Source organism: Pantherophis guttatus, chromosome 16 (assembly GCF_059756535.1).
Source record: "Pantherophis guttatus breed Tessera chromosome 16, ASM5975653v1, whole genome shotgun sequence".
Taxonomy (NCBI): domain Eukaryota; kingdom Metazoa; phylum Chordata; class Lepidosauria; order Squamata; family Colubridae; genus Pantherophis; species Pantherophis guttatus.
Genome location: NC_142078.1, coordinates 20,214,846 through 20,240,541, shown reverse-complemented (window position 1 = coordinate 20,240,541; position 25,696 = coordinate 20,214,846). Strand labels below are relative to the sequence as shown.

The following is a 25,696-nucleotide window of genomic DNA, read 5'->3' as shown; positions in this document are numbered from 1 at the left end:
TACTGACATAATTTATGCAGCGTGTTCACTCATCCAGCAACTTTGCACTGGCTGAACGGAGAACTGGAAGCTGAGACCCCAAAGGTTCAGCTGGACAGCTCACCTTTAGAGAAACTTCTAGGGTGCCAAACATCTGTGGTTCTTCTGCATGGGTTATTTTCTTAGGTTTCCCACCTATCTTTTGTTTCTTTCCACACAAAGGAAGTGTTAAGAGGAAGGTCCTTGAGAGAGCCTCCCACCTTCCCCAACTCAAGAAATGTTCCAAGAGAAATCAGGATCTTGAGGAATCTTGGCTGCCCACTCCCTGAAAGGGACAATTTCCCTAAACTACTTGCCATTTGGTCCTGATGTTCTGCCTCCCTGGGATCACTGACTATCCAATAATTTGCCCATTCAGTTTGTGAGAGCGTTCTTCCCTAATGCCTCCCTCCTGCAGCCCAAGCCAGACAAATAGACGGCCCCAGCCTCGGACTCCTGCCTTCTGCACTGGAGAAGCCTTCGGGAGCTTCCCTCTCTCCCTTTAAGAGCTGAGGTGGCTCACTGGTTAGAGTGCAGTATTGCAGGCTATTTCTGCTGACTGCTGGCTGACTGCAGTTCAGCAGTTCAAATCTCACCGGCTCAAGGTTGACTCAGCCTTCCATCCTTCTGAGGTGGGTAAAATGAGGACCCAGATTGTGAGGGCAATATGCTGACTTTGTAAATCGCTTAGAGAAGGCTGTAAAGCACTATAAAGTGATATATAAGTCTAAGTGCTATTGTTATTGCTATTAAGGAAGGGCAAGAGATTCCTTGCCAGTGCCATCTCTGTTCTCTTCCAGCGAGGACGATGCCACCACCGTGTATATGGCAGCAGCCAAAGAAAACATGACCGGTCCGGGTTACGTATGGCTGGTGGGAGAAAGGGAGATCTCAGGCAACGCCTTGCGCAATGCGCCAGAAGGTACCCATCCTGGTCCTACCATCCTCTCAAGTCACACAGCTTCTGGTCCCAAGTGCCTTCCTCTTGGCTGTCTAGCATGCTCTGCTGACGTTTCTGTTCTGGGTTGCCAGATGAGAGAATTTACAAGATGGGGAGGGTCAGCAGTAATGTGGCAAACTGAAGCAATGTCCTGCCCAGTGTGGACAGAATGGAAAGATTCATCTTCCACTTCTTATAATTATTTCATGCGGTAAGGACAACCAGCTCGCTCAGGGACTAAGGCGAGGCTCGGAGCCTCCAGGCCGAAAGGCAGTCTCACTCAGACAAGCAGATTCTGGGAGTAAATGGCTCAGGATCGCCGCCCTCGGTGCCCCCAGAGGCTCCAGCCAGTGGAAACAGAGCTCACATGAGGGGGTCTTCTCAGTCTCTTCTCTTTGACCGTTTCAGGACTGATTGGTTTACAGCTCATGAACGGGAAGAACGAATCTGCTCATATCAGAGACGCAGTCGCTGTGGTGGCACAGGCTGTACATGACTTGTTTGAGAAGGAGAACATCACTGACCCTCCCCGGGGCTGTGTGGGGAACACTAACATCTGGAAGACGGGGCCCCTCTTCAAAAGGTAGCGGTTCTCCTGCCCCTGCTCTTCAGGCCGTGGGCCCAGCAAATACTCCGGGAGGAGGGAGGGCCAGCTGAGTCACGGGGCCTGTCCCACTGCCCAAGACCACCCGGAGTACTTCCCCCCGGACCCTCCCGAGAGGCAAAGGGGGCTGAAACGCTGCTGCCTTGAGGCCACACAGCCTGCAAAGCCTAAACGAGACAACTTATCTTAGGGTGCTGATGCAGACCAAATATGCAGAAGGCGTGACTGGCAGGGTAGAGTTTAATGAAGACGGGGACAGGAAATATGCCAACTATAGTGTCATGAATCTCCAGAACAACAAACTGGTGCAGGTCGGAGTCTACAACGGGAGCCACGTACGTACAGCCCATTTCTTGAATCTTCCTATCCCTTCATTTCAGCTCTAGAAAGGAAGGCCCTGAATTTTGGGCCTCCTGTGAATTTCCATAGTATAAAACGCAGCATAAAACACAGACAGTCCCACATGTCCTGCCCGGCCATCATTAGCGGCTGGAGCCTCTGCCCAGCCCTGCTGGAACAGTTTGTAACTGTCCTGCCTGAATTGCACCTTCACAGTTTCTGCCCAATGACCGAAAGATCGTCTGGCCGGGAGGGGAAACAGAAACTCCGCAGGGCTACGAGATGTCCACAAAACTAAAGGTAGGCTCTGCCTGGTGGCAATGCCCAGCTGGCTTCAGTGGGGAAAAGCCTGTTGGCTCACTTCCAATGAGAGAATTAAATCCGGGTTCTACAGGAGCTGCCCTCCCGGGTTCACCAATGAGGGCTGTCTCTGGGAGTCAGCCGGGGGGGGGGGGGGGGAGGAGGGGCTCGTTGTGACCGCTGAACCTTTCTTCTCCCAAGCAGACTTTAGCAAGGGGCTTCTCCAAGGCCACAAGGCTTTCTGGCCTCTCTTTCCACAGATAGTCACAATCCATCAGGAGCCATTTGTCTACGTGAAGCCCACCCTGGCCGACGGGAAGTGCAAGCCGCTGCTCAACAGCACGGGGGGACTGGTGCAGCAGGTGCTCTGTACTGGGCCCAACGAGACCTTGCCAGGTGAACCTCTCGGCCCGGAATCTAACGCCCCAACTGAATCCACCCACCCACCCAAGACCCACCACTGCCAAGTGAAGGACTGCAGCTCCCACTTTCTCTCCATTGGCAAAATTCGCTGCCAGCAACTTAATAAGTTAAATAGTGAGGAATCCCTCCAAGGCATTTTCTTTATTTGCTTCCACTAATTTTTGATAGCTATTTTCGTTTTTTTTGGAACTAAGAGTCGGACAATTGCACTGCTTTAAATCAACATGCAAAATATTTACACGGCTGTCAAATATCCTTCGAGGAGCCTGGTTCCGCCCAACATTTCCTTGCTCTTATTCCCACCTTTTTCTTAGCCGCATCACAAAGGGAAACCCATAGTAGCTATCTTGAAAGCTCCCTAGTGCACAGGGGACCCGGAGTCGGATCTTCAGAGTGGGAAGGGTTGATCTTTTCGTTTCTCTCTTTCCTCATTGCAACACAGGACGCCCCAGCGTAATGTTATGTTGTTATGGCTTCTGCATCGACTTACTCATCAAGCTTGCGAAGACAATGAATTTTACCTACGAAGTTCATCTAGTGGGTGACGGTAAATTTGGCACACAAGAACGGGTAAGGATATTGCCTTCCTCCCGGTCTAAGTGAAATTGAGCCAAAACAGTCAAAGTTGGCAGTAGTTCTCAATTTGCTTTGAATTTATAACGCTTATTTTTCTTCCCATTCAAAAAAGGGGGTGGTAAGTCTATGTTACCATCATGCCCAACCACCGTGCGTCAACATCTGGAGGTTGGAACCTGTCAGCATTCAACCAAGTTCAGAAACAGCTGCCGCAGGACTAGCTTCAGTTTACAGAGAGGGGCCAGGGGTTAATGACGTGGTTTAAGCCCAAAGAAAGACCAGCTTCCAGAACAGGTGGATAAAGAACCTAAAGCAAGGCAGGGGAGCCTGTGCTGCAAGCAGACAGGGGTTTATATCAAGCAGCTGGCACGGAGGTGAGGAGCTGTAGAGCCCTGTAGACTCCAAATAGGATGTGGCGGCAGCTAAGTGAACTAGCAAGGGATGACTGGCATGCAGGTATTAACCTACCTGGCTTGGAAAAGGCAATGCAGCAGGCACTCCCCAAAGAGAGGAAGCTGAAGGTCTTGACTTGAAATCCCACTTAACTTGCAGCTGGCCTGAAGTTCAGAAAAGAAAGGGCAGGAGGGGTTGTCAGCTGCATTGGTTCTCCCCTGACTCAGCAAAGGCCAAGAGAACCCAATATTTCGACCAGATCAGGCATTACCAGCAGAATATTTATAGCACTGGGTTGATCTGTGGAGTCTTGGGTAACCTCTGAGCTTGGATGTTTGCTTGCAGAAGTTTCACTAGAGAGGTCCCTGGTCAGGATGTCTGCAAGAAACAACCAAGCTCAGAGAGCTCCAAACACTCTTAAGGCTTCCTAGTAGCCACAGTCCATGTTATGTCCCTCCGTTCCGTTCCCTTCCCTGCTCGGACTTCCTAAGCAGCTCATGGCCAGACTCGCCTCGCTCAGAGGGAGGAGCTCATGCACTCACTGAAGACGAGGCTCTTTTTGGACAGGCCTGTGCAACGGAATGACCCTGGCCGGGGCTCTAATTGCAGGTGAACAACAGCAACAAGAAGGAGTGGAACGGGATGATGGGGGAGCTGCTGAGTGGCCAGGCTGACATGATTGTGGCACCACTAACCATTAACAATGAGCGGGCTCAGTATATTGAGTTTTCCAAGCCTTTTAAGTACCAAGGACTGACCATCCTCGTCAAGAAGGTAACACACGAATACCGACAGGGCAAAATGGTAGCCAAGAATATGAAGAGCAGTGGGAGCAAATCCCAGGCCTTCAGCTAAGGATGGAAAGACAGAGCCTTGAGTAAAAGGGCCTGGGCCGTCCTGCAGCAGCGGCTGCCTCCTCTGGAATGAAGCAATCCTTGTCCAGTAATACCCAGCCAAAATTAATTGTAATCCTAACAATAAGTGAAGGGGAGCTGCAGAAATAAAATTTAACAGCAACCTCTCTGATTCGGTGTGGAAGGTCCTTTTGCTTTCCAGCCGATTATGACAAACATAGCAATAGCAACAGCCCTTAACACTTATATACCGCTTCACAGTGCTTTTACAGCCCTCTCTAAGCGGTTTACAGAGTCAGCATATTGCCCCTAACAATCTGGGTCCTCATTTTATCCACCTCGGAAGGATGGAAGGCTGAGTCAACCTTGAGCCTGGTGAGACTTGAACTGCTTAATTGCAGGCAACCGGCAGGCAGCAAAAATAGCCTGCAGTACTGCACGCTCACCACTGCGTGGCCACCACGGCTCTTGAATAGACCCTCCATGTTTGGGGGCAGCCAATCCCTGAATTCCTCTTGCTCTGTGAAGGGACAAGAGTGGCAGGGTAAGAGTTTCCGCTTTCCTGCCCTGCCTGAGGATTTCCCAGCAGCACTGGAGTGGCAGTGATGGGAAACCGGTCTAGGCCACGTTGGCCTGATCCACCCTGTTTTCAGCAGATCTCCGGATTCTGGCTGGAAATGGCCCACTCATTGCAGGCTTTTTCCAGCCGTGATTTCCTTCTGTGTTGCAGGAAATTCCCCGCAGCACTCTGGATTCATTCATGCAACCATTCCAGAGCACATTATGGCTCCTGGTGGGGCTGTCGGTGCACGTGGTGGCCGTGATGTTATATCTACTGGACCGTTTCAGGTACCTGAATCCTCAGAATGGGGAGGGAGACCCGGTGTGTGTGTGTCTGTGTGGCTGTGGTGGGTGGGGATTGGTCATGAAAAGCCTCTGCAACTGGAGATGCTGGGATCCAGAAAATTGACAACGATGTTGCTCAAGATGGAAAATCCAAAGGCCATCGCCATCAGTTCACTAAGCAGCCACTTAACCATCTCAGGGTATGCTTCCTTTGCATGATTTATTCCACATCCAGTTGGAGGGAAAGGCAGGGAAATCCTGAAGCTTACGTTCTGCTCAAACCCTCAGAGTTTTCTTCCCAGCCGGAAGGTCTGAATACCTGTTTCTATTTGGTAATCCTCAGACCTTCAGGCAGTGGAATGAACCGGAAGCCTGCTCTTGTATGGACAGCCATATCAGTGCCAATAGCGGCACTTCCTAGATGGGACAGAACTCAATCAAGTGGTGTTGCCTGTCTCTTTTGCAGTCCCTTTGGCCGATTCAAAGTGAACAGTGAAGAAGAGGAAGAGGACGCTCTGACGCTTTCATCGGCTATGTGGTTTTCCTGGGGGGTCCTTCTGAATTCTGGCATCGGAGAAGGTGAGCCTCAGACCCCCTGGGGAGGGAAATCGCTGTTGCTTTGTGCCATCAGAGGGCAGAACGCGTTCACCAGAGAGGAGAGATGAGGAGTCAGTAGAAGGATCTCCCTAGAAATGCCTCCCTTGATCTTAAGGCCTGTCCCGTTTTTTGTTTTTTTTTTCCTTTTGGGTCATTAAGTTCCATGTCAAGCAGAGGAAAAACTTTCTGTCCCTTCCTCTCCAACGTCAAGAGATTCCTTGTTTCTTTACTCTCTTGACTCTATCAGGTGCCCCAAGAAGTTTCTCAGCTCGGATCCTTGGCATGGTCTGGGCTGGTTTTGCCATGATTATCGTGGCCTCCTACACTGCCAACCTGGCTGCTTTCCTGGTGTTAGACCGACCAGAGGAACGGATCACCGGCATCAACGATCCTCGGGTAATGAGAATGGCAAACTGCCTCCAAATAGTGGCCTGTGACTCAGGAGGTGCTACTCAAATATTTCAGTGTATAGAACCAAAAAGAGGGCCCAGAGAAAGAGGGTATGTCTCTTATGATCACCATAAGAGAAACAAAAAGCAAGAATTGTCAGTGAGGGAAGGCTCCACCGCCCTGACCATCCAATATAGCCCTGGTTCAGATTTGATGGAGGGCAAAGCGGTGGGGGGGGGGAGCCAAGAGGGTAAAATCTTCTTGTTCTTGTTTCCCAGTTGCGAAACCCTTCGGATAAGTTCATCTATGCCACCGTGAAGCAGAGCTCGGTAGACATTTATTTCCGGAGGCAGGTGGAGCTAAGCACCATGTACCGGCACATGGAGAAACACAATTACGAAAGTGCTGCTGAAGCCATTCAGGCTGTTCGGGACAAGTAAGTGTTCGTCTGCAGCGCTCCTGTCTCCCCTCACGGCTTCTCCTCTCAGGTCTCCTTCCTGGAGCAAAGGATGGATCAGCATAAAGCTCAGAGCCTTCGGACTCTTCCAGCCCAGCTGCCTTTAGAGTAAGAAATGAGCTCCTCCCTGGCTCAAGGAAGCAGGCCAGGCACAGATGCTCTCTGCAGCCAGTTTAAGTCAGAGGTGAAATGCTCCCGGTTCGGACCGGATCGCCCAATCCGGTAGCTATGACGGCGGGTGGTTCGGAGAACCGGTAGCAAAAATCCCTGCCCCCCCCCTCCATGCCCAGCTGAGTCACGCAATCATCAGAGGCTTTTTAAAAAAAATTCAAAGCACTTTTTCTACAACCTCTTCAGCCGAAACAATGCTTTTAAAAATAAAAAAAAGCCTCTGATGATCGCGCGGCTCAGCTGGGATCGTCAGAGGCTTTTAAAAGCAAAAAAAAAAAAAAAAAAAGTTGGCCACGCCCACCCAGTCACATTATCCCCACTACCACCAAGCCACACCCACAGAACTGGTAGTAACAAATTTTACATTTCATCCCTGGTTTAAGCCCACCACTGCTTTGGGAGGATCCGGCCACAGTAGAGGCAGCGGGCTCAGTAGGTTCCCCACACAGAAACGAGCAAGCAGGCAGTTCCCTCTTCTGATCAGTGGACACAGAGGGCGACTGGCTGAGTTTCTCTGCGAGGCAGCCCAGTTTCTTCGTCACGCCTTCTCTCCATCTCTTCCCCATTTACTTTATGGCCCTCCTTCCATCTCCACCACAGCAAGCTCCACGCCTTCATCTGGGACTCGGCTGTACTAGAATTTGAAGCCTCGCAGAAGTGTGACCTGGTGACTACAGGGGAGCTTTTCTTCCGCTCCGGCTTCGGCATTGGAATGCGCAAAGACAGTCCCTGGAAACAGAACGTCTCTCTGGCCATCCTCAAGTCTGTACTCTGTCTGTGGGGGAGAGGGGAGGTGGGAGAGCGGAGAGCTTTGGGAAGGGGGCGGGTGGGATCAAAGGCCAGTATGCTTCTTTGAGCATGACAGTCTGTGTTTTTTAAATAGGCTGTACACCGCCCTGAGTCCTTCGGGAGAAGGGCGGTATAGAAATAAAATTATTATTATTATTATTATTATTATTATTATTATTATTATTATTATTATTATTATTATTATTATTATTATTATTACAGTAGAAAGACAACAGGCCTCTCAAAACACTAGATTTCAAAGATACGCTTCCTAGAGTCCAATAATTGACAAATTATTGTGTCAGAGCCCCAAGCACACGCCACTCTGGGCTATTCACGAAGGGTACTCACTCAGATGGCTGCAAACATCCAGGCAATGGCGAGATGGCAGTAGGGAGTAGTGTTTCTGTATTTCCTTGTTTCACTCACTGCAATCCTCTGCCGCTGCCTCATTCCGGCCAGCTTCTGTTGACTATGTGGCCACTGGCTGGATAAGTCAATCCATCCTGATACCAGAAACATGGAAGAGTTGTTAGTAATCCGTGGGAGAGCTCTTTGGGTTTGTGTGTGTGTGTGGGGGGATAAATCCTTACTGGGAGGTAAGGGAGAAGAGTACGGGGCGCAGTTTAAATCTCTTCCCATTGGAAAGCTTAGCTCAGGTTATACCGGGACAGAGAAGAAGGCCCTATGGTTCTCCTCCCTGTGCAGCAGCAGGAGTAGCTTCCTTCCCCCGGCGAATCATCCGTGCCCCCTTCTTTTGCTTCCAGCCTCCACGAGAATGGCTTCATGGAAGAACTTGACAAGACTTGGGTGAGATATCAGGAGTGTGATTCCCGCAGCAATGCTCCGGCAACACTCACCTTCGAAAACATGGCAGGTAAGGTGGCTGCTTCCCACCTGCTTCGCAATCCCCTAATTTTTCTTTGGATTTCCCCAAACTTTTCAAAAACGTTCTCCTTAATTTCTTCCAATTCAATGCATGTTTGACTTCAGTGACATGTAAGCTGTTATCACAGAAGATCCTGACTATGGTTGCAATGAATTAACCTTTTTCTGGATCAGCATAATAGACTGAAACCAATTGGCGCAATTGAAGTCCTATCAGTTCAAAAGCTGAGTAGTCTTAACAAATGAGTGACTGTAACCACAAGGTTTTTGATTGGCAGGGTACACTGTGGTAGTGGGGGTGAGGCAGAACCCTGGGGGTGCACCCAAAGGCCCACTAGTGGAACTGGGCCGAGCTTGGTCCCTTCCCTCAAGTTGTCCTTTAGATCCAAGAGGAGCCAGACTCAGACACCACGCTGGCCGTGCCGTCTGCCATGTGGAAAAGCAGTACGGAAGGTTCAATCTGGCTGAGGGCCATGGCCAAGTGGGAACATGCTCAGCTACCAAGATTGCCTGACTGAAAGCATCTGCAGCTCTCGGCAGCCTGGAAGCTGTAGCCATCACGGGAGCCAAGAGGCGGCTATAATATCCCTAGCTGAGCCATGGAACGATAGGATAAAATGGGGCTTTGCTCTAATGCCGCTCATCACAGAGCAAATGGTTTCTTGAATTTAGAATAGCTTTATTGTCACTTTAAATGTACACTAGTCGGCACACATCAATTTCGTTGATGTGGAATTTCGTTGCATACAGCTCTCAAAGGGTCACCTCCTCCAGTATATACTACATGAACATGACAGAAATAAATAAATAAATAAATAAATAAATAAATAAATAAATAAATAAATAAATAAATAAGTAAGCATACACCCACATATATTATGACACAGTTTGCCTCTATGTCAGTGAGGAGATGGGCATGCTCAAATGCCTCAGCCAGGAAAGAAAACCTCTGAAGGCCCAACCGCTTATTGACCTGGGAAATGTTGCCAGGGATGCTCCCCTCCTATCCTCCTGCCACTCAGAAAAGCAATGGCAGGAGTCCTTCGTTGGCATCGCAGTTCTGGAAACCTGGGAAATACCAGACTTCCTCACCAGGAAGCCTCCGACAAAGCAGATGGCACGGAGGCTTCTGTGCCCGAGAGGGGTATTTTCATGATGAAAGGGAGCTGGAGAAAGCACCGCAGTCTCCGTCCAGATGTCTCCTTTGGGTTAACCTTCCTGCTTGTTTCAGGTGTATTCATGCTGGTGGCTGGAGGTATTGTGGCCGGGATATTTTTAATATTCATAGAAATAGCATACAAAAGGCATAAAGACGCCCGGAGGAAACAGATGCAACTGGCGTTCGCGGCAGTTAATGTGTGGCGGAAAAATCTGCAGGTAGGACAGACCGTTTTTAGAGCAACACCTCCAAAACAGGTGCGGTTTTTTTTGTTTCCCATTACTTCACCCAATCAGTGACTACCGTGCTATGTGGGATGCCCAGAGGCCTCCCTTCCCGCTTGCCACTAACAGAGGCAGCAGTTCCACCGGGGGGGGGGGGAGGGGAAGGGAGGGGGGTGTTACACACATGCCCCAAGCCCACATCCTGCTTTCTGGGGAGGCCAGTGGGGCACTCTGCAAATCCAGAGATTGGACAGGCCAGGGGCCCTCAGCCAGGCTTCTCTTCCCTGGGTGTGGCCCAACTGCTGCGCTTACCAGCGGGGCCCTCCCCCTTCTCCCCCGTTTCTCTTCTGGCCATCCAGGAGTCCAATGCTAGGAAAGATGGCGGTACCGTAAGGCTGTGATCGGGGGAGCACTTCCAGGAAGGAGGCCTTAGGCGATCCAGTGCACAATTACATGGCTACAGATATTCACACAACCCGTGGCCCTAGTTCCATCCAATGTCCCTTTAGCATCCCCCGTTGCCAGAAGAGGAGAGTAGAAGGGATGGAAATCTCTCCTGGCCCCCCCCATTCCCACCACTGAGGCCCCAGAGACAACTTTTCGAAGAAACACGCTCACCTCTTGCCCATCCTTTCACGTGCCAGCAAACTGGATCCGATCAGTGGCTCATGTTACTGGTATATTTTTCCCCACGGTCTGCACAGGACTTAAGCCAGAATCTGCCAGACCCGGCTTCTTCATGCCAATGCCGCCCATAAAACCAACCAGGTTTTGGCCATCAAATCGGAATGCCTGCTGCTACCACCTTCAGTATCACAGACTAGGGCACCCAGCTGCTGGTTTGCCGCACCCTTCCTTGCAAACGGTGTGCCCACAGGCCGCCCTCCTCTCATTTCACGGAGAAGCGCAAGGGAAGTGGTGTCAGAGTAATGCCAGAGGAAGCCCCCTGTACAGAGAAGGAAAAGCCAAGAGAGCCTGGCAGGCCCATTCCCACCTGCAGGTGCGCCTAGCGCTGCTGAAGCACATTCAAGGCTCGGGGGGGAGATACCAGAAGAAGGCAAGCCATCCAATGGGAAGCCACCCACCAACACAACCATCAATGAGCCAATGAGTCCTTACCTCCCTCGCTTACCTGCCCCGCCCCACAGCCATGCAGAAGGGGGTTAATCCAGAACAAGAGCACATTAGTCACTGCCATTTTTCACTTGCCAACTTTCTAGAAAAAGTCCTGCCCTGGGCCATGTGGGGGGGAAAAAGAATCTGTGGGGCGGTCAAGCATGCCACCCCAGGGGTGATAAATAAACAGAGAACGATGCTAAGAGATCCGTTTGACAATGTAAGACTTTTTCACAGGAGGATTCCTCAGACCACTAGTATCTGGTACATTGCTAGAAGGTAGGCAAGTGGAAAGATTTCTTTCTTCAAGAAAAAAAAATACAAAAAGCAAATATATCTATAACTTTTTTTGTTTGGTTTTATTTTGCTACCTGGGGAAATCACAGTTTTGCCATGGCTATTTTTGGCAATGCCATGGGAAGGCAAAAAAAAAAAAAAGAAAAAAAAGAAAAAAAAAGAAAAGAAAAGAAAACCCAAAATGAAACCCCTCCCCTCCCTTCCCATCCTCTTGCTAGCTTTTCTTTTTCTGTGCATGCGCGTCGGAGTCATGGAGAATAACTGGAAAGGAGGAGGAAATGTATCCCCCGCGCATGCTCCATGCACCTGTGGGATACATTTTTGGTCACCCCGTCACGGGCTGGTAGAACCACACCTGGTTTCACCTTTTCCTCTCCCAAAGGGGTTAAAGAGAAAAAGAATGGGAAGAATTCGGATCGGCTGGGCTCCCCCACTCACCCTGCCCCACAAGAAAAGCAAGTTCCCCACGGTGCTGACCAGGTTTGACTGCCTACCACCCAACAGCTGTCTTTTTTGCCCCTCTTCATTCTGTTTCTTTGAGTTCCTGGCATCCTTAACTATCATTCAGAATTGTAATGCTTTGCTTATTCCCTTTCTTTTCCTTGTTTTAAGTTTTAATTTCAAGAGATTTTTGTTGTTTTATTTTTTTATATTTTATTTTATGTTGAAAAACAGTTCAAGTTTTACGCCAAGCATCACTGAAATTTTTGGAATACTTTTTTTTAACATACAATGACCTTCTCTTCCAATGCAGTCCTCTCTCTCTCTTGTGGCCGTAGGATTCACCTTCAGAAAAGGCCCTGAGCATTTTTATTTAGTGGTAGGTGAAAGTGTCTCACCTCTCTCTCTAGTTAGACCAGCTGTGACAGACAAGAAGGAAGGGGCAGGGAGTGAGATGTTCCCCTAGGGCCCCATGATGCTGTGTCCGTGTTTCTCCTGGGGAGGCCATTGGAGCAGCCAAGGCCTCTGGAGTGTATAAAATGCAGCAGAAATCCAGCTGCTGGCTCTGCCCCCCCCTCCCCCCCCATGCCCATCTTAAGGGGATCCTTTCCACCACATCTCAACTTAGTTCCGAAAGAGTCCTTCCGACCAATCGGCCCTCGTGTAATTCCCGAGCCAAGTGTCAGGGCCACGTGTATGTCTGGGACTGAGAGCCATCAGGAGATGGTAGGCATTGTCTTGGCCATAGAAGACAGACAAGAGACGTATCCAGGATCGTCACATGGGGCTGTGTTCATCTAGGTGTAGAGATCCAAGCCACCCAATGGAGATCTAATCGCTTATATACATATTCATTTTAGGATAGAAAAAGTGGTAGAGCAGAACCAGACCCTAAAAAGAAAGCCACTTTTAGGTCCATCACCTCTACCCTGGCCTCCAGCTTCAAGAGACGTAGGTCATCCAAAGACACGGTAAGAGGAAGAAAAACAATTGTGCCCTCTTTCTTTTTTCTCACTCTCTCTCTCTTTCTTCTTCTACCATCCCATCAACTACCACACACCCATCCCGAAGCTGCCCGTGTGACCTACCATAGCCTCATGTCCGTCAAGAGTCAGTTGGTCGGTCGGTCAGTCGGTCAGTCAGTCAGTCAGTCAGTCAGTCAGTCAGTCAGTCCCGTGTCCCTTGGCAAATTTCAAAGCCGAAGAGGGCAAAGGAGGTTTTGAATGCTTTGTAGTGTTCTGTGAAGAGTTTAGAGATAACTGCAATGAGTTTCTTGTTCTAGTTTACTTATTTATTTATTTTGAATTCTTTTCTTTCATTCTGTTTAGAATTGTGGTTTAAGTTTTGCTCACTTTACTGATACCAACAAAAATCAGCTCCCCCCCCCCACTGTTTTCTGAGTGTTCCTGTACCTGTTTGTCCCTATATGCTTAAAAGCGGTTACCGACCCCTCCTGCACTCACAGTCCCCCTCCCTCTAAATTCTTCCCTTCTAAATCTGGGCAATGTCTCACCTCACGCCGAGCCACATGTTCATTGTATTCTTTACTTGTAACTTTTGTTTGTGTTTTTCAAAAGAAAGAGGACATTTTAAAAAAATTTGTTTTACTTTACTTTTTATGTGAATAAGTGGCAACAATAGTCTCTGCTTATAACACTCCGGACTGAGCTGTGAAGGCTGGCAATCAATCAATCATTCTCTAGAAAGCAAAAGTTGTTGCTGTGTGTTGGTGTGTATCTCCCCCAAACGCTAGCAATCCAGCCCAATGAGAAAAATGCTCCTCTGTTTTAAACCCAAACTCCCTGCCAAAGGAGAGGCTCATGGAAACGCTTGCTCTCAGCTTTCTGCTTTTCAACATGCCCCCAGCGGGGCAGGGGCACAGGGTTGCATGTAGAAATGGAGCAAGGGAGGGCATCTCCCATCTGCATGACCTGGACTGGATCCCATGTACTACTGCATGTTGAAATATTTGGGAAGGAGGAAATGGAATTTCTCTTTTCTGCTCTGCAGCACAACACCAGGAATTGGCTCACAAAACTATTTCTTGCAGTGAGCTTAAATAAAACTTTTAAATATTTATTTTTATTTAAGATTTCCTTTTAAGGGAGGGTATAGCTCGTAAGAGTGTTTTTTGAACTGCAAGAAGCTACCAGGAAAGCAGGGAGTCCCAGTACCTTTCCCCCACATGATAAGGCAGGAGAAGTGAGAAAGCTTTCCCTGCTGCCTGCAAACTGGCAGGTTCGGGGCTGGGCTCAGTTGTGGAAAACAAAAACCTGAACCGATAGAAGAAGAAAAAAAACCCTGCAAAGGAGGAAGGATATTCGGGCCCCAAAACTACCCCAAAGGTGTTTTTTCAGGAGGAAACTGGACTTTCTTGACTTTCCTGTTAAGTCCAGTTGCCTATTGAAAAAGCACCTTTGGAACAACCATAACCTGGATGACTGAGAATCCCTACAGACTTTTATCCCAAAACTACCTCTGTCAAATGCAGCCTGAAGTAAAGTTCTGAAGAAATTGCTTTCCTTCACGGGTGCCGCCCGTCCTTTGCTAAGGACAAAGGAGCACAGTGTAGGGCCAGGGTACTGTCGGTGCTCCCCCTGGATGAGTGGGGCCAAGATGCTGGCCCTGTTTCCTATGAGGTTCAGCTCCAACCCTGCCCCTCAGAGCAGTCCCTAGCTCGGGCTCCTTTCAAATGCCTCCTTCCACAGGCCCCACAAAGTTCTCAGGGCAGCCTTCAGCACTTTGGGGCAGAAGGTCTCCTGGCCACTTCTCCCTCCTCCCTCCCGATCGATGGACAGGTACGTCCCAGGAAATAAGCCAAAATGGTTCTCCGGGCAAGGAGCCATCTTTCTCCCAAACCAAAGCCAGCCTCAAAAGCAGCTTCCCTGGAAGTCACTGTTCCTGCAGCTCTGGGGGATTGAGCGGCTAGGCTGAACCCCCTGCTGGCCCACAAGGCATCCAGGGCCTTCTTACAGACAGCCCTAAAGCCCTTTCTGTCCTACGTGGGACGCCCATGGTTTAACAGGGTAGTCTCCCCACCGCACGCAGCCCCCCTCCTATCAGCACCTTAGAAAATTGGCATTTGAGGGGCTGAGGCTGGATATCCCTCCCAAACTGTGGTTAGAATTCCAGCCGGCTCAGCCCTGGAGAAAAGCTTTCTGGGCACCCTCCAGCATCAAGTCTCCAATGCCCAGAGGGCACAAACTGACCAAATTGCTCCACTGACAACTAAGTCTCGCGCCCGCAGCTTCTCCAGTGGAAGCAGCTGACATGGGCAGGCGGACTCCCAATCACCTTGTCAGGGAGCCTCCAGCTGCCAGGGCAGATCAGGAAAGGTGGTGCCAGCTGAAGATTTCCTGAGAGCGCACCCCCCCCTCCAGGCCAGGCACAGGCTTCAAGGGGTGGCCTTCCCCTCAGGCAGGCCTGGGGGCTTTGGGTGCTGGGAAGGCCCCCCTGAAACCTTCTCCCTTCCACTGAGACGGCCCACAGCCACGCCCTTTCCTGGTTGCCCCCCTTCCCCTGACAGGACTTTATGATGAAGACTGAAGCGGTTTTGTTGGGGGGGGGGAGGGCAAACCTCCCAGGGAGATAAAGCCCAACCAAAGGGGCCCTTCCATCTTTAAGATGGTGGCTCTGCCTAAACAATGCCCCCCCCCAGGAGGCCGAAGGCAGGAACCCCCCTTCCTCCCCATGACCCACTCGTGGGCCCAGGGGAGCCATTTCTCCACCCAGGCATCTCTGGGGGAAGGCCCAGCGCCCTTCTCTCTGAGGGAAGGGTGCCCACTTGACTCTGCCACTGTGGCGCAGGGAGTGGAGAGGTCAGGCAGTGGCTTCCCTCCCTCACCGCCCCTAAGGCTGGCAATGTGGAAGGGTCTGGGCTGAGGGGAAGCCCCGCCCCAAGCAGCCCCTGGGGGCCCAGATTACAACTGCATACGAGGAGCCCTGCAGGGAAGGGCATCTGGCCCGCAGCGGAGACCACCCGAGTAAAATTGGGGGGGGGGGCACAGCAGCCCACAGGGTGTCTCTGAGGGGCAAGGGAAGCCACTCCTGGCCTCTTTTGAAGGGCGCTTGGCTGGCAGTAGGTGCTCTCTGGCCCTTGCACTCTCCAACTGGGCTTCCTTGCAGACCCTCCGCTGGCCTCTTGCAAATAGGCCCTGTGGGGGGGTTGTCTAGGGGCCCCAACTCCACTCCCCGAAGCTCAGGAATGTGCCATGCTGGCAGGCCCCTGGGGATAGCCTTGTTTGCCAAGGGCCTCTCCAGGAAGGGAGCCTGGCATCTGCAGGGCGCCACCTATCTAGGCCTTGCCTTGCCAAAGCTAGCCATGCCGATTCTGCTCATAGCAAAGAAATAAAAGCAGGGGAAAATCTTACCCTTTGCAGCCAAGCCTTCTATTCGATTCCAGTCTATCCAGGCCTTCCAAGTTTAAAATGGAGCCCAGCCTAGTGTTTTTAAGGTAGGCCGAGCTGCATCCAGTGCTAGCCTCTGGGTGAGACTGCCACCAGCAATCCGTTGGCCGGAGCCAGGAAGCCTCTGTGGAAGAAACGGTTCCTCCCTTCTGGAATCCCAGTGACAGCAGCTCTGCCATCCCAGGATCCACCTTTGGAGACCCGGATTTTATCCCAAGGGATCAAAGGGCATTTCCATTTCCAGGCTTCCCAGAGGAAATGGGCTGGAGATGCTCTCAAAGAAGATGGAAGAGCTGACAGCCATTGGTTACACCTGTAAAATCTTTATAAATAGGATTCCCTTTTCCATCCTACTTGAGTGCAGGATCAGTGGATCATACCGATCCACGAGGCAGTTCTGGGCTGGGGAAAAACACCACAAAACTAGCTTGTAGCTTGCCCTGCCATGACGTCCCATGGCCACCCCTAGTTCTGACTGCTTCCAGCCCAAAGGCCCAGTGAGGCCACAAAGCAGAGCCCTCCCAGTGGCAATTATGCTGAGGGCATCGACTCCACCAGGATTTCTGCGATGCTCATGAATCCCCCCAAGGTTTCATTCCAGCCATGATAGGAACCGGAGGCCGGGCAGGATTTAATCCAGTGAGCCTTCAGGGCTTTTTTTAGGGACAAAATCAGCATCAAGCAGCCTCTGCATCAAGAAACAGGCACAGCAGCTAGCCGAGTGGGCAGATATGTGGCTGCATTTGGGGATCATGGAAGGCCAGGCAGGTGAAAAACCTTTCCTCTTAGACTCCAGTCTTGAGTGAAGAAGACAGACAGGTTTACATGCGATGAGGGGAAGGGACATTCTTGATGGATTGCTCAGGCTTCTCGAAGGGCAAATGCTGCAGGTTTGTTGGGCGGGCAAGGTGGCATTCTGAGGGGCACCGTGGTGAGGGTCGATGCTCTTTGCACAGCTGGATTTTGCCTTTAACTCTGGAACTGCAGCCAATGCCTCTGTAATAGACAATGTGCCATTCATGCGCCTGCTCCCTACAGACAGCCCCGCGATGTCACCACGCCCAGCATCCGTGAGCTGCAGTGCAGATAGCCCTGTAGAGACTCCCGGCTTCAGGAGCTGCTCAGCACAGGGTGGGCTCTTGTCCTGAATGTTGATTGACTTTTGTCCTGTACCCACGTCCTGTATTACGGGGGTCTGTAACGGGCAAGGAGCGTGAGGGCCCAGGCAGGGGTGAAGGGCAGGCCCCAGAGATCCCGGGAGGAGGGTGCCAGGAGGAGGGGGGGCAGAAGGGGAAGGGGTGGTGGTGGCACGAGCATTCTTTGAAATGTCCCCTGTCTACAGAGAAGAGACGCTGACTGGCCGGAAGTTGGCGGAACTCCAGGGCTGTCATGGCTGAAACGTGCCAGGAGGGGATTAGTTGCTCTCCAGGCGGTTGAACCGGAGGGCCGCCGAGGCTGTCATGTAACACGTCCACCCACCCCACCACCCTGTCCCAGGCGGGGATCCCTGAGAGATGATGCAGGTCTCTGTTGTCCTGGCAGGCAGGTGGGGGAGGCGCAAGCAGGGCCAGGAGGGAAGAGCAGCAGTCCAGCTTGGGGTCACCAATAATTGTAGCTCTGCCGCCAGGCAAGGGAGTGGCAAAGGAGGCCATGGGCTTCCCACTGGGCATTCCCTTCGCATTCCGCTCGTGTGTGCCAATCATTGTTTTTTTTAAAAAACATGGCTACAATAGCACTTATTTAAATCTCTGGGGCAATTTGAAGTTTATTTTTGCCACAAGCTATTGCTACCGGGCAAAACAAGTAGCTTTGTACTCTAATAAATTGAGGGGATCCGCTGGGGTTCCCCAAAAGGTTTTCCTCAGAGAGACCAAACAAGCAGAGTGGCCCTTCCTAGGCACCGGCCCTCCCTCCTCCAGCAGGGACAGCAGAGACGCTTTCAGAGGCCTTGTCTCTACATCCCCCCTTAGCAATTATCTTCCCAATTTATCATAAACCAAGCTCACTGAGCTGCTTCGTTCTTTACTCCCTGGCCACTGAAGCCACGTCCCAGGGTGCTAAAACTAAGAGGGGGAGGAAAGTGCCACCAACTCCCGGTGGTTCTGGGGAGAGACTTTGGGCCCCGCCCTGGCCAGGCTTCCCTTGTGGGCTGCATCCTGTGCAGGGGACCTTCCACTGGCACTCGGCATGCGCAGGCTGTGGCCCAAAGCGAGGGGCAGAGACGGCCCGTGCATCATCCCTCAGCGATCTCCCACCAGGACCTGCGTCTCAATTGCATCAGCTGCTCGCAGCCAACCCCGCCCCGCCTAACATCTGGCCCGTCTGTCTGTCTGTTTGTCTCTTGCAGCAGTATCACCCCACAGACATCACTGGGCAACTCAATCTCTCTGACCCCTCGGTCAGCACCGTGGTGTGAGATCTAGGGACGGACCAATGGAGACTCCGAGGGCCCTTCTGGAGACACCAAAGGGAAGCCTTTGACATCCACCCACGGCGCCTGCATTGCTTTCTTCCCTCCGGCCCCAATAGATCCCTGCTTCCTCCAAGGGTGACCAATCTCACTTGTGGCCTTGGAATGAACTACTGAACACCAGGAGGCCTGGGAGCACCTCCGTTTTTCCTAGAGTGTGGCCTCCATTTACTTCTCCTCCAAGACGCGCAGAGAAGGTAGTTCTGAGGGAGACGCCCACCCAGGAGAGGATGGATGGCACATTCAGTGAAGCGGACCGGGTCTCTTGCCGAGGGGAAGAGTCTCGTCATCATTCCATGCATGCACAGAACTCAAGCCCGCCTTACTTCACATGACTGTTTCCAGACTGTATCAGGGGTCTGTGAAGAGGCCCCCCAGCCCCCCAGCTCATGGTTCTCTTTGTTTATATATAGCATTCTGTAAAAAAGACCTGCTGGTCCACCACCTCCCACCCAGAGAGCCCTGTGGCCCCTTTTTTTTTAGGCTGCTACCGTGAAGGTGCCAGTGTTCCCTCAGGACACCCAAGGTTTTCTCTGATGGGAGGGGGGACTCTCCCCATCTCTCTCTGCTTTGACTACTTCTTAGCTCGTTTGTGAAAGAGAGTTTTAGCCAACCCCTTCCACGCCTCACACCTGGTAAAGCAACATTTCCAGCAGGACGGGAAGTTCCCAGCTTCTCTGCGACTCTTTGCTGGCTGTTGATCCAAATCTCCAGCTCTGCTCCTCTTCTGCAGAAGTGCTTTCCAGTCTCTGCCCCGGACGGACAGCCAGCGCTGACCCCTTTGCTCCTCTCCTAGGCTGGGATCAGGGGGAGCCTTGGAGTTGTTCCTCTCTTCTCACATGTTTTATGGCTACATGCATGGAGATTTGTAACAAATCTCTCTGGCAAACAAGCCCCTGCCAAGATCTGCTAGCCTTTTAGACCGAGAGGGTCCTGATTTTTTCCTCCCCTGGCCTCAGAACACCATGCCCCCAACCGAATATCCTGTGGTCCAACCTGTGCCACTGCCTTCTGGAAAGAAAGCCAGGCCTCCTGGCTCTCCAGCTGAGAGTTGTGTTGGTTCCAGAGTTTCCATCTCTGACCCTGATTGATCCTCACAATATTTTTCATTCTCCCACTCAGGAGGACCAAAGTACCAGCCTTATCACTACTCCAGCAGCTCTCTGCCACGTAACACTGGCCTGTCTTCTAGGATGGTTATGAGTTTGACTGAGGTAACCCTATAAAAATATTCTTCTGGTGTTAAACTGGAACCCCAAATCCGTTTTTGCAATTGTGGATGCAGAATCTCAAGATTTAAGATAATCCCACTTTGCCCAAAGATTATATGCTCTGTCGAGAAGCAGAAGCACCCTTAATCTACTCCCCTCCATGCCGCAAGGTCAGAGCCCAGGGCAGGCTGCAGGCAGGAGGGGCAGGCCCGGAGGCCTGGGGAGCTCTGAGCGAGCGAGGCCAGGGTGTCACTCTGACGCTGCTTGTGAGAGTCGGCAAACCTGATTCCGCACAGTTCACATTGCAGCTGCCCAGGGGACTCGAGTATGGTTAGCAAAGTAGTGCCAACTTGGGGTGCCTCTCAAGAACTCCCAACCTGGAGGAGGCACCTCAACACATGACCACGGCCTTCTCCTACACCCCCCCCACCCCCATTGTACCCTTCAACCTGGATCCTAATTTACCAAGCTGGCCTGTGTGCACCCACACGCATTCTGTACATGCTTACTCAGAAGTAGGGCCCATTGCATTCCCTGGGACCTTCTCCTAGGTAAGTAGAGATGGAACTGTAATTCTAACTAGAGTTTTTGAAATAAAGCATAAGACTTTGGACAGGTGCCCAGAGCCGCACTGAAGAAGCAGTGTTCAATAATTAAGAGTTATCATACATATGTATAGTTCTGCTGTGGGTTTTTGTAATAGTGAATTTAAATCCATTACTTTAAAATGACATATTCTTGCCTGTGTGTGTGTGCATGTGTACCTGCAAGGACTCTTATCCCAAAGGTGCTTTTTTTTCCAAGAGGCAACTGGGCTTTCTGGTTTTTCTTTGAAGATGTTTCGCTTCTCATCCAAGAAGCTTCTTCTTAAAGGTCCAGTTGCCTCTTGAAAAAGCACCTTTGGGATAACTGAGACCTGGATGACTGAGAATCGCCACAAACATTTTGCAAGGACACTTCTTTACTTAAATTCACGGCGAAGAGGAAAAATAAGAGGCAGCAGCCTATATTTCCCTTCCTCACTCTGAACTTAAATAAAATTTCCTCAAAGACTCGCCACAAAAGTCTCTGCTCCTTACAGGCGCTGACAAAGACTAGAAAGACTGGTTGGTAGATGTGCTCCCGATTCCCCAGACGCAGCCCGGTTTTAGAAGTTAGCTGCCCAACCACAGCAACTCTTGAAATTTTGGATGGTTCAGCAAAAACAAATACTGAAAATACCTGACAAGTTGCAGTAGCTGGAAGCAGAAGATGCCGTCTGAGGTGGAGCTGGAAGTCACCTGCAGAGGCTGGAAAAGACACCACACAGAAGGCCCAGCAGGAGCAGAAGGGTAGGTTGGAGAAGAAGGAAGGAAGGAAGGGAGGAAACAGGAAGGGGACCTCCAATAATTCTTCGCACCTGAAGAAATGATGGTGAGACAAAGCAGGAGATGGGATTGGATCTCCCAGATCACATGACTCTGGCTGTCAGGAAAGCACTGGATTTTAGCAGCTATATCATGGCTGGAAAGGCTGATCCCAAGACATGGCCCAGCTGTGGCTTTGTTGTTTCCGATAAGCAGCATCACTTTTTGACTTCAGAAAACATCTGCCATGTAGCCCCATCCACAGGGAGACATTCCCCGACTGCCTGGCTGAGCCACTCTGAGGTTGGCAAGCCAATGCCCGGCCGTGCCATCTCTCCAGGGCAGTCAGTACCTGTTGGGCCAAGCTCCAGCAAGGAGGGCAGGCACGGATGCCCCTCCCGTTCCCTTGGCAAGCTAGGCTTCACACGGCCCGGCCAGCCTCTCTGCTCCATCTTAGATCTGGAAACTGAGTATCCCTTTCCCCCACAAGCTCACCCCCGGCTCAGACTAGGACTGGCTCACCTCTTGCCTTTTCCTTTCCAAGAAGAATAAGGGGAAGCTCCCGGGGCTGCACATCATGGGTATGGTGGGGGGAGCCCACCTTGGTATTCAGGTATTTCCTGGTTGAGGACAAGGAGGCCAGCACTGCTCTCCCCATTGGGCAGAATTTCTCAAAAGAGAAAGTCAAACACAGGCCCTGTCCTCCGCACAGCCTGCGTCTCAGCTGCCTCCTGCTGCCACTCACTATATCAGAAAACAGGGACCTCTGGCTGTTGCCAGCCTGGGAAGCTGACAACCGCTGTATAAAGAGTGAGGGGCACAGAGCCCAGTGGAGGAGCTTCCAGGGGCACTGAGATGCCACGGTTTATCTTATCTCTCTTTCTGAGGAAGACCTGTGAAGTCACCAAGCAGGGAACAGAAGGGGCTATTGTTGCACAGCAATTTGCTCCAAGAAACGGGAGGAGGGTGGCATTCTTTTCAGGAAACGCAAAAGCAGCTTGCGGCCGAGTCACAGAGAAAGGGTGCTCCAGCATCTGCCTGATCCTCATGCCCACCTCGGTGGGAAAAGAGGCGCAGGCACTCCCTCTTCTACAAATACGGACCGCTCTTACCCTAGGGTTCCTAGAATGGTTCTTTGCATAGGCACAGGTACGTACAAGCCCAAATCAAGGACCCACTCAGTGGCTGAGAGAGGAATTGGGATTTTATGCACAAAGCATTGGAAACAGAAACGATTTCTAGAGCTATTATGCTGCAGTTCTGCTGGCAGAGACACGGGGAGAGTTCCAAAGGACGATTCTTTGGGAGCGAAACCCGCTTAGTGCAGGGGGGTCCCTGCGCGCCTCACCGGAGCCCGTGGCCAAATGCACGAGCCCGTCCTCCTCAGTTTCAGGTGGGCCACTGCCAGCGAGCCCAATAGGATGCCGACACAAATGCTGGCCAGGAAAGTCGATGGGCCGATCAGGAGGAAGAAGGCGTAGCCGGGGAGATGCATCCGGGCATCCTGACAACGTGCAAAGGATTCATTTCCAAGGGTCGAGACAGGATACTGGGCAAGAGACGCTCGGCGTTTGCAAGTCACTGAATTCACCTCTGGAAGAAAGAGCAGCAGAGAGCCGGTCATGGCAAGGCCATCTTGGTCGCAGCGCTAGTGCTTGGAGAAAATGTCCAGAGGATTCCTCCACCATGTGTGCAAACCAACCTGAGCCTGGTTGAAATTATAGCGATTGTTCGAAAAGGCACACTAACAAATATCAACTCTGCTTTTTTCAGAATTAAAATGGGTTCTGTTTCTTTTGCAAATGCTCTTCCGTGGGGCCAAAATCTCTTTAGGTCCTGCTCAGCCAAGAGGCCCTGCAGTGGTAAGTCAGTATGCTGAGAACTGGGAAGTAACTGAATATTCTTCTATTTCCCAACTTCTCTTGAATTTTCTATTGTTTGCAGAAATGTAGAGTACGTTGTGTTGATCCTAGTTACTGTGGGGGGGAAACTCCAAAGCAACAAGTCTTGTCCCGTTTGTGATGAAAAAGAAACCCACCAACAGCTTCCCATGGCTGACTATGCTCCTCGAGATCTGTGGGGCATGTGGCAAGCGAAAGGGAGGCACGGGGAGGGCTGCTTAATGCTGCCCACCAAATGAGGGCAGAAGCTGTAAGAAGCCAGAAAGGGGAGTGGGGGAACCACTCAAGCAAACAGCCCAGAGCGGGCTGCTTCTTTCACCACTAAGCCGAGCCGAGCAGCCTCTGGGGTAACAGCCCAAATGCACTGGCATGAAAACGCTCAGCTGAGGGGCAGCAGTACACGGCCATGTCGCCTCCACCATCTCTGATGTGCTCAGCTGTACACTGGGGGCCCACGGAGGTCTAGAGGGGCTCAGACATCGAAGGCGGCTGCTCTACCCCGGAGTGCCAGCCGGCTGCTTACCTGGAACTTTGTCCCTGTTCTTCACCAGCCACAGGAAGAGGGGCCGGATGCCACAGGAGCAGGTCCAGGGGTTGTCTTCAAGGGTCAGGTGAGACAAGGAAGGCAGATTTTCAAAGAAGCCGGCCGGGAGGGAGGTCAGTGCATTGCTGTGGACAAAGAGGGCCCTCAGATGGGGGAGGGCCCCGGGGAGTTCTGGTTCCAGCCTCAGGAGCCTGTTGTTCCCCAGTTTTAGCGTCCTCAGGGTTGGCACAGGGAGGAAAGTCTCTGGGTGCAGGAGGCTCAGGGAGTTGTCGCTCAGGTCCAGGTCCAGCAGCTCATGGAGGCCCACCAGGGCCAAGCGGTGAATGCTGGCCAGGACATTGTTGCCAAGGCTCAAGCGGCGCAAGACTTTCTGGGCCACAAAGGTGTCGTTCCTGAGAATGGCAATGCGGTTGTAGTCCAGCAGGAGGGCGGTGGCGTTTGTGGGCAACTGGAGAGGTACAAAACGCAGCCTACGGTCCACACAGTTTACTTTCCCCAAGGAGCAGCTGCAAACATCTGGACAGCCGGAAGCAGGAAAGCGTGGCAAGAAGAGGAAGAAGGTGAGGACTGTGAAGGCTCTTTGCCTTCGGCCACCAGGGCAGCTGCGATGATCGGTGGCTGGCAAGAGCAAGGTCCAGGTGCTTGAAGCCATGGGTCTCTCAGGCCCACCCTTGGAGAGGCTCCACACTTGTTCCTCAGTTCCACCGCTTCAAGCAATGGGAGGCTCAGGAACCGGTGAGGGTCTGCAGTCGAGCTTCCTCGCTCAACAACTTCCTCTGTTCGGAGCAACTCTGAGCACAACTTCTTGGGTGTGGAGTTAGTTCTGAGTCAAGCTTCTGCACTTCCTTAGCAAATATTTTGACAGGCAGCCGTGCCAAGGGGCAAAGCGGCCACTTCCTCCTGGGCCCAGCTGTCTTGGCCTAAGGAATCACCTGATGCCTGCCCCTCCTAGTCTGGCTACCTTCTGTACACAGACAGTCTTGACATGTGCCAGGAAAGTTACTTACCGGTGGGTTTCCACTTCTCCGTCTCCCGCCAAGGAGCATCTCTGAGACGCAAAATCTGCAAGGCAGGCCCAACTGAAGCAGGCAGTGCTGAGCTCAAGAAAAGCTCCTCACCCAAAGTTCCACAAGCTCACAGGATCGGCCATTCTGAGAGGTGACTAGTAAAAGCCACTGAGGTTGGCCTGAGGGGAAATCTCTCTGAAGCAGCCAGGATGACGCAACTGGAGATTATTGGTGACATCTAACAAGGAATCCATTGTTAAAAGCTGGTGGAGGGCCGAGTCCCAGATGAAGGCGTGGAGCTTGCTGTGGTGGAGATGGAAGGAGGGCCATAAAGTAAATGGGGAAGAGATGGAGAGAAGGCGTGACGAAGGAACTGGGCTGCCTCGCAGAGAAACTCAGCCAGTCGCCCTCTGTGTCCACTGATCAGAAGAGGGAACTGCCTGCTTGCTCGTTTCTGTGTGGGGAACCTACTGAGCCCGCTGCCTCTACTGTGGCCGGATCCTCCCAAAGCAGCGGTGGGCTTAAACCAGGGATGAAATGTAAAATTTCTTACTACCAGTTCTGTGGGTGTGGCTTGGTGGTAGTGGGGATAATGTGACTGGGTGGGCGTGGCCAACTTTTTTTTTTTTGCTTTTAAAAGCCTCTGACGATCCCAGCTGAGCCGCGCGATCATCAGAGGCTTTTTTTTATTTTTAAAAGCATTGTTTCGGCTGAAGAGGTTATAGAAAAAGTGCTTTGAAATTTTTTTAAAAAGCCTCTGATGATTGCGTGACTCAGCTGGGCATGGTGGGGGGGGGGCAGGGATTTTTGCTACCGGTTCTCCGAACCACCCGCCGTCATCGCTACCGGATTGGGCGATCCGGTCCGAACCGGGAGCATTTCACCCCTGGATAAGGGCGTTCTAAAAATAGCCCCTCTGGGATTTTGACCGTCTTCCCAGGGAGAAGCACAGGAGCGCCTGGCAGCCTGTCTTCCCTCTCTCCGGTGGG

The 25,696-nt window shown here is 51.6% G+C and overlaps 2 protein-coding genes across 17 annotated transcripts in view; one reads left to right on the top strand and one right to left on the bottom strand.

The window, feature by feature from the left end:
• GRIN1 (glutamate ionotropic receptor NMDA type subunit 1) overlaps positions 1 to 20,652 on the top strand; it is a 32,846-nt gene extending 12,194 nt beyond the window's left edge. For 2 of the 16 annotated variants that reach the window (XM_034436288.3, XM_034436287.3), the window contains 17 exons: positions 819 to 940; positions 1,367 to 1,541; positions 1,753 to 1,897; positions 2,118 to 2,201; positions 2,462 to 2,597; positions 3,067 to 3,194; positions 4,203 to 4,367; positions 5,178 to 5,296; positions 5,760 to 5,872; positions 6,138 to 6,286; positions 6,559 to 6,716; positions 7,509 to 7,670; positions 8,465 to 8,574; positions 9,817 to 9,962; positions 12,136 to 12,201; positions 12,683 to 12,793; positions 18,576 to 18,786. In XM_034436288.3, the coding sequence (XP_034292179.1) occupies positions 819 to 940; positions 1,367 to 1,541; positions 1,753 to 1,897; positions 2,118 to 2,201; positions 2,462 to 2,597; positions 3,067 to 3,194; positions 4,203 to 4,367; positions 5,178 to 5,296; positions 5,760 to 5,872; positions 6,138 to 6,286; positions 6,559 to 6,716; positions 7,509 to 7,670; positions 8,465 to 8,574; positions 9,817 to 9,962; positions 12,136 to 12,201; positions 12,683 to 12,793; positions 18,576 to 18,644 (2,158 nt within the window). In that variant the 3' untranslated portion in view covers positions 18,645 to 18,786. Of the gene's footprint in view, positions 1 to 818; positions 941 to 1,366; positions 1,542 to 1,752; positions 1,898 to 2,117; positions 2,202 to 2,461; positions 2,598 to 3,066; positions 3,195 to 4,202; positions 4,368 to 5,177; positions 5,297 to 5,759; positions 5,873 to 6,137; positions 6,287 to 6,558; positions 6,717 to 7,508; positions 7,671 to 8,464; positions 8,575 to 9,816; positions 9,963 to 11,321; positions 11,364 to 12,135; positions 12,202 to 12,682; positions 12,794 to 17,266; positions 17,360 to 18,575 lie in introns of those variants that run through there. The other 14 variants (XR_015730130.1, XR_004594451.3, XR_004594450.3 and 11 more) reach the window with 14 other exon arrangements.
• A 1,789-nt stretch (positions 20,653 to 22,441) lies between these two features.
• On the bottom strand, positions 22,442 to 24,834 carry LRRC26 (leucine rich repeat containing 26; the record flags this gene model as incomplete). The annotated part of the gene is made up of 3 exons (XM_034436299.3): positions 22,442 to 22,848; positions 23,680 to 24,216; positions 24,708 to 24,834. Coding segments are annotated over 3 exons (939 nt in total), but the record flags the coding sequence as incomplete, so codon positions are not given.
• Positions 24,835 to 25,696: the final 862 nt, after the last annotated feature.